At 42.7% G+C, this 12857-nt stretch overlaps 2 protein-coding genes and 2 long non-coding RNA genes across 5 annotated transcripts; 2 read left to right on the top strand and 2 right to left on the bottom strand.

Moving 5' to 3' along the window:
* Nucleotides 1–182: 182 nt before the first annotated feature.
* Nucleotides 183–11763, bottom strand: LOC108094010. The gene is made up of 6 exons (XM_017194438.2): nucleotides 10994–11763; nucleotides 2637–3615; nucleotides 2123–2575; nucleotides 1456–2061; nucleotides 1264–1390; nucleotides 183–1202 (listed from the first exon to the last, which is right to left on the bottom strand). Exons 1-6 carry the CDS (start codon nucleotides 11024–11026, stop codon nucleotides 818–820), a joined length of 2583 nt encoding a protein of 860 aa, XP_017049927.1. The 5' UTR covers nucleotides 11027–11763; the 3' UTR covers nucleotides 183–817.
* Nucleotides 4407–8181, top strand: LOC108094011. 2 transcript variants are annotated; one of them, XR_001771531.2, is made up of 3 exons: nucleotides 4407–4732; nucleotides 7088–7629; nucleotides 7694–8181. It is a non-coding gene; the product is annotated as an uncharacterized LOC108094011 (long non-coding RNA). The 2 variants fall into 2 exon arrangements; XR_001771532.2 differs by having other exon boundaries at nucleotides 4407–4725.
* Nucleotides 11764–12168: 405 nt separating the features above from the next.
* LOC108093664 lies at nucleotides 12169–12731 on the bottom strand. Its single transcript, XM_017193844.2, has 2 exons — nucleotides 12516–12731; nucleotides 12169–12461 (listed from the first exon to the last, which is right to left on the bottom strand). Exons 1-2 carry the CDS (start codon nucleotides 12729–12731, stop codon nucleotides 12264–12266), a joined length of 414 nt encoding a protein of 137 aa, XP_017049333.1. The 3' UTR covers nucleotides 12169–12263.
* LOC108093665 lies at nucleotides 12325–12835 on the top strand. Its single transcript, XR_001771513.1, has 2 exons — nucleotides 12325–12440; nucleotides 12500–12835. It is a non-coding gene; the product is annotated as an uncharacterized LOC108093665 (long non-coding RNA).
* The last annotated feature ends 22 nt before the right edge of the window (nucleotides 12836–12857 follow it).

Consider the following 12857-nt stretch of genomic DNA (forward strand, 5'->3'; position numbering starts at 1 on the left):
ATAATAAAAGCACACATTATCTTTTTTCTCAGTTGTAGACTAAATTTTTAGATTTTAGTGTTTAAGCTGACGAAACTTGCTTAGCTACATCGCTTACTAAAAAGTTTTCAAAGATTGAATAGTTGTTAAAATGAAAGTCTTGATAAATTAGGCCCGAACCGTTAACCACTTAAAATCGTGTGTACTTTTGATTTGGTGTTTATTTGGTAGTTCTCTTTTGGGTAAATATCTCACAACAACTATTTTAAGTCTAGGTTAATGTCATGCGATGTTCTGAAGTCAAGCCTCCGATCTGCTGATAGCCTCTCTGTTTTTCCTGCAGCACATTGGGTACGTTCTGATATGGGCGTGCGAACCTAGAACTATAGTCGGCCTATATAACCATCTAATCGGGCATGGAAATATGCCATGCAAGTCCCATGGGGCAGAGCATGATCGTAACTATCATATTATAAAGTTATATACGGGTATTTGTAGTTCATGTCTTTTTAACTCAGTTCTTTTTGCGCAACTTTTGGTGCTCAGTTGTTGGTTGGTATTTTTCGTTTTTCGATTTTGGTTTTTCGTTTGAATCTCCTCTCACACATCCTTTTGCTGTTGCTCAACCGAAGGATAACAAGCGACAGAGTGCGAGTGGGCATGGGTTGCATAGGATAATGACGAGAACGTTTCGGATAGTATTAATAGTAACTGGTAGAATCAGCAATATCGGTGAGGCATTCGAACTCTGAAACTCAGGAACTCAACTAGTATTTGACCGCTACTAAAACACGATTAACTTATGGGGCAACCAACTAATCTATCAATACACCTATTCCTAGGCCTCCTCGCAGTCCTCCTCCTCCTCGCGCCGAACAAACAGCCGGTGGTTGCGGGCCTCTAGGATGGACCACACCACCAGCGGAGTGCAGCCGAGCACCATGCAGGATCCCATGCAGTAGAAGCATATCTCGTAGTCGCCGGAGAGATCGCGCATCAGACCCGCCAGCGGAGGCACCGAAATGGCCCCGATGCTCTGGAACATCCGCACCAGTCCGTAGCTCGAGCTGATCCTATCCGTGCCGAAGACGTCTGCCAGGAGCACGGGCATCAGGACATACCAGCTGCCCAGGCACAGTCCGTAAACGGCGGCTGACAGACCCACCAAAACCAAGGTCTTGGCAAAAGGAATCGTAAGCACGGCGCATCCGGCGCCCAAAATGCTGTTGGTATGCGGGAATATCTTAGTTTGTATCATATTTATAATCACATTTATCCACTCACCACAAGGTGTAGGTCTTCTTGCGGTCAAATAGCTGCAGATCACTCAGCCAGCCAAGACCCAAGCGTCCAATTAAATCCAGCACAGCGCTGATGGCCACCAGGTAGCCCGCCTCGCTCTTGTTGTAACCTAGGACAAAATACGGATTAGTAAGATTATATTTTTCATCTTTTGTAGGTAAGCAGCATACTCACCTATTGAAATGACGTGGGCGGGCAGGTAGTACAGCATGTAGGGACATCCGACGGACATCAGGGTGACGGAGAGGCACATGAGGATAAAGCTGGGATCCTGTAGCAGGCTGATGTCCAGGTACATCTCGATGCGCTCGCAGCAGGTGCGTGGTCCCCGCTCCTCGTCGTCCTCGTCGTCGTCATCGTCAGCTACTCCGTGGCAGTCGCCATCGATGGATTCCACCATCTGGGAGTCTAGGATGCCGTGCTCGGCCTGCTCAGGCGGCTGCTGCTTCAGGTCGCTAAGGTTGCTCACCGGGGTGGGGATCTCCATGCTTTTGCTTAGTCCCCGGCTGACCACACTCGGCGGCGAAAGAGGCTTCTCCAGGTGGGCCTGAATCTTAGAGATCACCTCGTCGTTGGCAAAGACGTTACGCCTGCGCCGACTTCCCCGATTCGAGTCTGTTCCGGAGTGCTTGCGGTACACCCACGTGGAATCCGTGCTGAGATCCTCCACGGAGTGCAGTAGCCCCGAGCTTCGCACCTTCTTCATGGGCTTAATAAAGGTGGTCTCGCCTATAATGTCTTTCACCTCATCATCGCTCTCCTGAGCCGATTTGTCCTGGGCTAGGGTACAAAATTAAGATTAATATTGAAGATTCACAAGTTGAATCAGTTGATTCAGTACCTGGCTGCTTGCTGGCGTAGTAGTTAAGGTGGTTCTTGGACTCCTCCAGGAACAGGTGTTCGATGAACTTGTCGCTCAGCTCGTGACCCGCGCCCACCTCGCAGGTGTCCAGATAGGTGGAGGTGGTCAGGATGCCGGTGGTGCTCGGATTGATGTCCTCGTTGAGGGGCTTCGCCGTCTCCTCCTGTCCGTGGCCCTGATCCTGGTCCGTGTACGCGCTGATGGGACGGTACAGGGTGGCCGAGACGCACACGTGCAGCATGCAGCCGCCGAGGATGAGGAGGGTCCCGTGGAAGCCACAGTTCTCCGCCAGGTGCTTGATCAGCATGGGCAGGATGAAGCTCCCGGCCGCGGTGCCCGATACGCAGATTCCGTTGGCCAGAGCACGGTGCTTGTCAAAGTACTGGGACACTATAACGATGCCCGGAGTGGTCGAGAGTCCTCCACCAATTCCTAAGGGGGAGAATCGGAATGAATTAAATACAATTCAAAGTTGGTAGCACACTGAACTCACCTGTGAGTATGCCAAAGGTGAAAAGCAGGTGCAGCAGACTGGTGGCAAAGTAGCTGAGTATCATGCCCATGGCGCAGAAGATGCCGCCGACGAAGACGACCGCCCGGCAGGAGAATCGCTGGCACAGCGCACTCGACAGCGGAGCCAGGACCAAACAGAGGGCCGACAGGATGGCCGGAATCCAGGAGGCCACCGTGGCCGTGGAGCTGGGGAAGGTTTCCATTATCTCCACGTAGAGCACACCGTACGACTTGACCAGCCCGGCCACCCAGAACTGCACGGAGAAGGCGCCGAAGACGATGAACCAGCCGTAGCCGCCGTCCGGTGGCTCCACGTTGCCACCACCGCTCTCCGTGGTGGTCGTTGAGGAGTCCCGGTCCTTGGCCACCTGCCTGCTGCGCTTCGGGACGGACACTCGGTCTCGTTCGCGCTCCTTGGCCCGGCGGACGCACCTGCTCCTGGCCGTATTCAGACCGGATCCCGAACCGGAACCACTTTTCCGGCTGCTGCGCAGCTCGTGCGACTTGGCGATCAGCGGACGCGCCGTGATGCTGGACACGGTCAGCAGGTTCTCGTTGTCGTCCTCCTCGAGCTCGGAGATCTGGTGCTCCAGCAGGCTGGCGTGCAGGGTCCTCGGGCAGCAGGGCGTGTCCAGGCTGAGCGTGGCGGGTCGTCGCATTGGCGAGGCGTTCGGTGAGCAGCAGTTGGAGCGGAAGCTGGCGGGCAGGCCCATCGACTCCATGTGCTTGACGTCCGCGGGCACCACGATGTCGGGCAGTGGAGCCGGTGGCGCCGACACCACCGAGAACAAGGAGCCGCACTCCAGGCCACCGCCCACCCCGCCGACGGCCACGCCCACGCCCGCCCCTCCGCCGGAGCCCTCAGCCGGATTCGTGTCGAGAAGGCGCCCTCCCGACTCGTACTGGACTCCACCAGCTGGGTCCGGTTCACTCGCGCAGTAAACCGATCCCCGGGAACCCTTTAGGGAGAATCGAAAACATTTTAGCACTTATGAGAGTGGATTAAATAAAATTTGACCAAAAATCAGTAATTCAAAGTCAATCAATTTTTTAATTTTCATCCGATTTTAAAGTGGCATATCTCTAACAGGCAGGCTCCGGTTTTCACTTTCACAAGATTCTCTCGTTTTCGTTTTCAAAAACGAAAATTGGTGCTCCCGTTTTCACTTTCACAAGATTTTTTCGTTTTCAAAAACGGGCAAGTTTTTTTTGTCGAAATGAAAAGTAAATGCCTTTTTCTACATGAAATCGGTTCTTAATTGCAAAAGGAAAAAAATAGTTGACTCCTTGGTCTATTGATGTTCATTTCACATCATCAGTAGGTCAATCTAATTCGTATTTATTTTTTAAATAATTATTTTCTGACCCCATCTTGATTTCATACATAAAATATTTGCCGTCGGCAACAACAAATTTCGTTTTGCTAAGGGGCCGATAAATCTATTGCCAAAAGTTATCGTCAATGCTGCCGTACTTGTAGTGGAACAAAAAAACCACTTAAAAATAATTATAAAATGAAAACGAAGAAAAAAATATTTGTAAAGAAAAGATAAATAAGCTTTTTATAAATAAATATGATTAATTTAGTTTCTTAAATGGTAAAAGTGCTGTAAAAAAGTGGTTGAGAATAGTGGAATGAAAACTGCAAAAAAGTTGGCAGCCCCTTATTCTGGGAAACAGCTTAAATCAAATCATGACAAAAAGCGCGGCAACACTGTTCTAATTGTCATTTTTAACTTCCTTTGCACTCTTTCGCTTATCGCTTCCTGGCTTGGTCCACGGCAAGCTTCTAATGTAGTTCGATTTGGTACTCGCTTACAGAAGGCACGATTGCTGATCGCCTGCGTATTCCTTCGCGTTATATACTTTCGTCTAAAGCACAGACAAATCGGTCTGCCTGCCAACATACCTTATCGCTGTAAAAAGGCACAGACAATTCGGTCTGCCTGCCAAACCAACTCTACAACAAACAATAACTTTGTGAATTTGAGGCCTTGGTGCCAATTTTATAAATAAGTGCAACTTAATTCGAAATTTGTGCGGTTTTATTTATTTGGGCACCACCAAAGGTAAATGGTTAGTAAAAAAGCTTACTGACCCAACAACCTGTGACTAAGAAAGAACTTGCCTTGCGAAAGCCGAACTAAAAATAATCAATTCTACTAAAATCTTTGACTTTTTGCAATTTTGAGAAAATGGCAATGTAATGGCTACCAACAAATTCTACCTATCTGCACTACCAGTGTAACTGCATGCAATCTAATCTAAAGCAATCTATTATTACCACCTTATTCTTGTCAGTTGTCAATAAAATTTTCATTGACCAGGTTAATCTAACCATCCGTACATTTTAATTTCTTTTTTGTAATACTTCAAAACCAAACATTATTCAAAGGATTCTGTATAAGCTTAAAGAAGTTGGGTCCAAAAAAATTTCGAATTTAAATTTTGAAAATTGGAATCGTTTGACCCTCGTTTGACCACGTTTGCCCACCTTTTAGTTTTTTTTTTGACCCCCCGTTTCGAAGATATCGAATTTCGAAAATTGTCGAAAATTTTCGAAGAAAAAAAGTTTTTCAATTTTCAAATTTTTTTTTTTTAATCTGTTAAATAATCGTTTGAAAAGGTTTGCCCACCCTTTAGAATTTTGAAAAAATTTGTATTTTGGAAGATATAGGGCTCCAAAGTTTTTTAACTATAACGCCTTAAAAAAAATCTTAAAAAATTTTTTTCGGAAAGCGTTAGACAATTGAATGCTTTCGATTGCCTACTCTTTACATTTTTTAAAAATTTCAATCTTAAGGATGTATAAAATTTCAAACTTCAAAAACTAGTTACCCGTCAAAAGTGGGTATCTCATAAAAACAACGTTTTTTTACACCTTAAAAATGACTTTTTCGAAAAACTAATTTATGCCCACGTTTGACCCCCAGCTCAAATTTAAGATTCTAAAAACAAATCGTTTGACCCCCCCTTAAAAATCAAGATTTTTAAGAAACAAAATTTTTTTACATGCCGAACGTGGCTATCTCATAAAAACAACGTTTTTTTACACCTTAAAAAGGTTTATTCAAAATTAGTTATTCCACCCGATCACCTACCCACCCCATTTTTATTAAAAACAGCAAAACAAAGATTATTCAAACAAGAAAAAAACAAGTTATTACATTTTTAAAATATATACCTAATTCTTATGTATACTTATGTATACTTTTAATATGTATATATTTAGATTTTATTTATATTTATTTTTTGTAATAAAATTTAATTTTTCAATCAAACATTCCTTTCCTGTTTCTTTCTCACTTACGAAAACCTAACCTTTCACTCGCTAACCACCCCCTCTGTATTAAAAACAACAAAAAAAGTTTATTAAAACAAAAAAAACAAGTTACTACATCTTTAAAATACATACTTATATTTAAAAAAAATATATATTTATATTAATATATAAGTTTATATGTTTTTATATATTTATATGAATATATATATTATATATATATATAAAAATGGGGTGGGTAGGTGATCGGGTGGAATAACTAATTTTGAATAAACCTTTTTAAGGTGTAAAAAAACGTTGTTTTTATGAGATAGCCACGTTCGGCATGTAAAAAAATTTTGTTTCTTAAAAATCTTGATTTTTAAGGGGGGTCAAACGATTTGTTTTTAGAATCTTAAATTTGAGCTGGGGGTCAAACGTGGGCATAAATTAGTTTTTCGAAAAATTAAGTTTTAAGGTGTAAAAAAACGTTGTTTTTATGAGATAGCCACGTTCGGCATGTAAAAAAATGTTGTTTCTTAAAAATCTTGATTTTTAAGGGGGGTCAAACGATTTGTTTTTAGAATCTTAAATTTGAGCTGGGGGTCAAACGTGGGCATAAATTAGTTTTTCGAAAAATTCATTTTTAAGGTGTAAAAAAACGTTGTTTTTATGAGATACCCACTTTTGACGGGTAACCAGTTTTTGAAGTTTGAAATTTTATTCATCCTTATGATTGAAATTTTTCAAAAATGTAAAGGGTGGGCAATCAAAAGCATTCAATTGTCTAACGCTTTCCGAAAAAAAAAATTTTTAAGATTTTTTTTTAAGGCGTTATAGTTAAAAAACTTTGGAGCCCTATATCTTCCAAAATACAAATTTTTTCAAAATTCTAAAGGGTGGGCAAACCTTTTCAAACGATTATTTAACAGATTAAAAAAAAAATTTGAAAATTGAAAAACTTTTTTTCTTCGAAAATTTTCGAAAATTTTTGAAATTCGATATCTTCGAAACGGGGGGTCAAAAAAAAAAAACTAAAAGGTGGGCAAACGTGGTCAAACGAGGGTCAAACGATTCCAATTTTCAAAATTGAAATTCGAAATTTTTTTGGACCCAACTTCTTTAAGCTTTCTGTATAAGCATAACCTATTGTATGATAATTTTTTTGTTAGGTTGTTTTTTACAGATCAAGATGTTGATTACGAGCGTGGTATTGATTTATACCGTAGCATTTCTGGCTTTCAGCCCGGTGACAGGACCACCTCGATTTTTTCAATGCGGCTGCTGGATATTCGGTACAGGACTTAATAATTTGTTGGCTGCAGACTGCGGAAGTTTTACCTTCGACATTAAGTGCTTGGCTGATCTGTCGATTGATTCCCTGGATATATCCGGAATTAGCCTCAGGGAAGTACCCGATTTAAGTGGATTACAGGAACTCCGCCACCTAGATCTATCAAACAATCAGATTTCCTACCTGCCGGGATGCAATTTCAGTGCATTTCCCCATCTGACAAGTTTGAACTTAAGCCATAATCTTATCACGGAAATGCCAAAAGAGCCGTGTCGAATGCATTCAATCGATGTGAGTCACAATCAACTGACTGATATGCACAGTTTGGTTGGACTTTTTAAGACGAAGGATGCGAGGGTCATGGGAAATCCCATTCGATGTAACTGCAGTTCTCCTCTCGTTCAAAGATTCTACACCCATGTAAGTAAACTCTGATAGTTCTGCTTCTATCTTTTTATCCTTTTTTTTAATAACTATATTCCAGGCGAATCAGTCTCAACTGCGAAACATCGAGTGCATTTTGCATGACTCTGACAGCCCAAAACCATTGTCGACCCAATGCCACAAAGAAATTAACGAAGAGCAGACTCTTTCAAAGCTTCCTATCATAGCTATCGGTGCTTTACTCATTTTGGTTGTTGGCATTATAAAATTATACAAAAAAAAAAAACCTCATCAATCATATAATTATTTAAGCGACAATCACCGGACGAACGACATATAACATGTTGAGTTGTCATGAAAATCTTAAGGAGTTTAAAACCACATAAAAAGCCCACACAAGGTCTTAGACTAAATTTTTTATCTGGTTTTAAATTAATTAGATTTTTTGTCATCGACTTACAAAGTTCGACCATTATAACACTCATCGGTAGTTGTCTGACCAGTATCTTTATACAATTCGAAAATTTTGGAAATTGTAAAAGTATTTTTGTAGTGTTATAACGAAATTATTAAAAAGGTTATTTTCAACAGCTATGAGTTTTATTTAATGACTTCCATTAATATACCTTATAAGCAAAAAAATAGAAAAGTTCTACGCTTTAGCTTAACATGTTTGTTATTTATACCGAAACAACAAGGACCTTCAGATAGCCAAAGTTTGATTGCAAAAGTATTTACCAGCCACTTATTATTTAATGGTAAATGTCGCTAGTTAATGTCGCTAATTTGCATGCACCGCAAATGGCGTTCCATTCCCTTCCATTAAAAAATGGGTTAACTTGTCAAAAGTCCGGGTCTGTTGACAAATCGAATGGAGGCGGGTCAAGGAAGCAACAACTTAGCCTAATTTGCCTTGCTAAGCGAAATGCGAGGAGCGCACGCGAAGTCCCGAGTTTCGGGCTTACAGACGATATCGCTGCAGCCCCCTAATATATGCAATCCGTTTTGTTTAATTGAGTTAACATCCAGTGCTTCCCCTTTCCCGTTTCCGTGGACTCTGTAATTACCCACGGACCGAGCGGATTTGGATTTTCTTGTTTGCCTATATTGTTATATGTACTTTGTTAAATCGATGCCAAGCTGCAGGTGCATGCTGTGCCGTTTGGGTTGGCATGCCGTCTCGGAATTTTCCATTTCCATTTCCCTTTCCATTTGTCTGCGGGATCCGCTCCCACTTCCTTTTGCGAAACGCTATCCTCCCGCTTGCCGACGATTCAGGGTCAAGTGCGAGGTGGGTGGTCTGCCCTGCGGTTGGCTTTTAGTTTTTTAGGGCCGTCTTTGTTGCCGGAAATTGATGGGTGGTTCGATTGGCAGCCAGGGGAGTGTGGGTACTCGCTCCAACCCAAGGCTGATGCAATGTTCGAACCGAAGGCTAAAGCCAAGAAATACCCGTGCTGATAAGGCTCAATAGAAAGAAGCCAAACTTTACCAAGCCCTCGAAAAAATGTGCTGAGTTTGGCATGTTGATCTAAGGTATTATCAAGCTTAAAGCTGGCATTGCAATTTATTTAGACCAATATTAAAAAGGGGTTCATTTATATAAAACTTGGTTAGTTTAATTGGCGGTTTTAAAGTGCCAGTGATTATCAAAACAATATTATAATTAGATTGCAGTAGTTGCACCTACAAAGAGGAGTATTTACGACTGAGGGTAATCTAAAACCATCCTTTAGCAATTCTTCCTTCCTCAATAACTCAAATTAACTCATTTCCTAATAGCTTTCCATTCCCCACATTGTTGGCTTTCACCTTTTTCTCCGTATTTTCACTGACGTATACGTAATATGATATAGTGGTAAACAACAATCATCAAGTATGCGACGCGTGAACCCATCGGGAGGAAGGAATGTGGCTCATCGCTAGTTTTACTCATTTTTTACGTGCGCAGGTGACGTGCTCTGTTTTTTATACCCTTTTTCGATTCCTTTTCTCCCTAAGAAAACCCCTTCTCTTTTCATAAACAATAATATAATATGTATATAGAAACTTGTAATAATATTATATCAGGTCCAAACTTAAAATTTATTTTCTATGGCTCATTTAAAGTTAAAAAATCAGATAATCACAAATGATCTTCTTCCACATTTTGAATAATTTTGGTACACCCATTTTTTCCCAGTGCATGAGCCATGGCGTGTGTCGAATTTTATGAACGTGCCGCTAATGAACTGCCTGCCGTATTGATGGCGGAAAATAACCGTGAAGAATTGCAAATAATAGGCATGCAACATTCGACGGCAATGCATTGTGTCGTGAAACGTCTGACAGGGCTAATGAGCATTTGGCCAACTCTTGGCATTTGGCAACTCCTCCGCAAGAGCATGAGTCACAGCATCCTAGTCGGTGACTCGTGAGCCGTGACCTTGCCGAATGTCAGAGCATTGTAATATCCTGGGCGCCAGGACCGCCTCCTGCTGTCAACTGGGATCCGGCTTAAGCTGTCAGGAAGCTTTCGCTGGGGGAGCGCTCTGCAATCGCTGTTTGTTTTCAATTTCCCAACATTTCAAGGCCTCTTTGGCCGGGCTTAATGAAACGGAAGAACCTTCCTCGGGGCCAAGTTAGTGGCTCGTGTGTGGGCCACAGCGATAAGCGGTCAAGGTGAGAAGGGTGGCCAGTCGGCAAGTTGGTTAGTTGGTTAGTTTCTAGTTGGCTAGTTGGGGATGGCGCTTGTTGGGGTGGCGTCCACGCACCACTTCCAACTTGTTGAACAAAGGATATATGTACGGCAGTAATTGGAAGCTTTCTCTAATGATTGCTATTAGTTTGCCAAACCTTGAAATAGGCCAACAAGTTTGCGCAATAAACATGGCAATGCAACCACAGAAAGAAAATAGTGAGCCTTTCCATTAACATAGGTTAAATTGAGTTTAATTTTAGTAACAGAAAATAGAAAATAGATATGGAAACTTACGAAAAGTAAGGTAACAGTTTATATAAAGTAATTTACACAACTTAAAATGAGATTTCTATCAGGAATGGTTTGGTTAATGACAACCCCTGCGTACTGCATCCTTTCCCCAGTCAGGGCCACGTTTTGTTTACTTCCATGCCCCCCTTTTGATAGTGGCTATGATGGATGCGCTGGCTGCGAAAGCCAGCCATATGTGACTGTGACGTTGACCCATTCTCGAGTCGCCTGCAATGTTTACGTACTTGTAAAGCGGGCTGGTGGCCACTGCGCATGCTCACCAAAGGGCCTCAAACTCCAGCTACCCCAATAAGATTGCCATTGGCCCACTCTACGGGATTGTGTTTTCCCTTTGGAAGGGGGGGGACAGGGAGTTTCTTGACCTTCCCGAAAGGATAAGGGGATGCGAAAGGATGCTGGGCCAGCACTCACCTGTAAATGCCAGTCACGCTGTAGGGACGACATTGGCGTCCTTTACTAAACGTGAAACGTCTTTGATGTTTCTCTTGTTGCTCGCGCTGTTGTTGTTGTTGCTTGGGGCGTTGTTGTTGTGCACCCAAATGCATTGGGTTGCCTCTGCTTTGGGTCCTTAAAATCCTGAAGAGCTTACAATCGCGGGCCTTCACCGGTTGGCCCAATTTGGTTACTCTGCGGCTTCTGTTGCCTCGTTTGCTTCTGTTGCCGCCGTCCCGGCTCCTTTGGCACTGAGTCCTTTGAGGGGTCGTCTTGATTATTTCGTTTTCGTTTTTTTTTCTCGCCTTGGTTTCACTGGTCCTTTGGGGGCTTCGTCGAGGAACTTGTATGGGTTTTCTTAGGGGAGCAATCCTTGCTGTTCTGGCGTCATGATGCTTTTAATAAAACTATTTCCCTTTTTCCCGTCTTGTTTATGCAGCAGCTGTTTCCGTTTCCGCTTCCTTGTCGCCCCTTTCCGTTTCCGTTTTCAGCACAAGCGCACTCTCTCTATGCAGTTTTTGGAACAAATCGATATGGGGCCAGATTCCAGCTGAAGTCTTTTGTATTAAGTTTATCCAACCGCACGGTGCAAGCGGATCTTTGAATTCAGCTCAAGCTTTCGGAGTTACTCCTCGATTTTTCCTGCTGTTGGCCAACACTTTCTTTGAGTGGGGAAAACCCTTTGCAAAAACCCTTTTTTCGCGATAGCTCTTTGTTGGTTGCCCTTTTCGGCGGATGCGACTGTTCTGCTGCGGCTCAAGCTAACGACTGATGAAACTGATGGTTTTCATGTCCTCCGGAGGTCCGTGGAAAACCCAGCTCGTGTGTGGTGAGCTCGGCCGAGGTGGATTTGTCCGCCGGAGAAAGGAAAAACCCAGAGAAAGAGAAGAGACCTCCTACTGATTGTCCTTTATTCGTTTTGTTTTGCTAGGCAACTTTCGCCGCTTGTTGCCTACAATGCCACCTCCCCAAAACCACCTTCTACAAATCCGGCAACAGCTGATGAATGAGGCTTTATTGCGTGCATTAGAAATTAGGGAAACACATGGTGATTCGACAGCGTTGGTGGTACTCCGAAAATCGTGTGGCTGGTTTCAAAAAGCAAGTCTTGGTAAGTCTTTCCAATATCGGATTTAATAAAACCAGAGTGGGTTTTTGGCTTAGTTTTTCATATTCACTTACTCTTATGTCACAATTTAAAATCACTAAAATTTTAAGATTTTGTACGTTCAAATAATACTTTCTGGCACTAAGCGGCTGCCTCCCTGCGACTTTGCCCCAATGTTTTGGCCATGTATAGGGTACCGCCTAGGAATATAAAGCTGATGGCCACCGCTGCAAAAACGGATGCCCCGAGACTCCTAATTAACCACTGCAGTATAATTGTGTAGACAGCGATTGCCATGGGGAGCATTAACATGTAGGGGTAAAGCAGCCACTTAGTCCGCTAATCAAAAAAAAATATACAAGAAGCTCTTTAATCAGACGGTATTGGTCCTACCTTCCAAACTCCAATAATAACCAAAAGTGAGCCGAGTGCGTAAAGGCCCGATCCAGTGGTCCAAACGATCTTCACGGTCTCCGAAACTTCTGACAAACTCGTTATGAAGAAGTACCCGGCAATCACACCCGAAACAAAGGATATGCAGGCTATTATAGTGACAATAGCTCGACAAGTCGGCCGAAGACTTCTATACGTAAATTCGTGTTCACTCATTTAGACTTGATCGTAATTTATTTTTGTTATACAATATTAGTTAACAAATTTGTTAATTGTCATTGTGGGTTTTGAAATTAAAAGAGTATGTTTTATGGGAAATATATTTTGGTTATTTTGCTTTTG

Source organism: Drosophila ficusphila, unplaced genomic scaffold, assembly GCF_018152265.1.
Source record: "Drosophila ficusphila isolate 14025-0441.05 unplaced genomic scaffold, ASM1815226v1 contig_414, whole genome shotgun sequence".
NCBI classification, from domain to species: domain Eukaryota; kingdom Metazoa; phylum Arthropoda; class Insecta; order Diptera; family Drosophilidae; genus Drosophila; species Drosophila ficusphila.

Bases quoted from the DNA above. Each gene is read 5' to 3' on its own strand.
- LOC108094010 (XM_017194438.2), bottom strand. From the start codon at position 11,026: ATGTCGTCCCTACAGCGTGACTGGCATTTACAG. The intron at 3,616-10,993 runs GTGAGTGCTGGC...TTCTCCCTAAAG, and splicing joins AGCGTGACTGGCATTTACAG to GGTTCCCGGGGATCGGTTTA. The intron at 1,391-1,455 runs GTGAGTATGCTG...ATTTTGTCCTAG, and splicing joins CGCCCACGTCATTTCAATAG to GTTACAACAAGAGCGAGGCG.
- LOC108093664 (XM_017193844.2), bottom strand. From the start codon at position 12,731: ATGAGTGAACACGAATTTACGTATAGAAGTCTTCGGCCGACTTGTCGA. The intron at 12,462-12,515 runs GTAGGACCAATA...TTTTTTGATTAG, and splicing joins TTATTATTGGAGTTTGGAAG to CGGACTAAGTGGCTGCTTTA.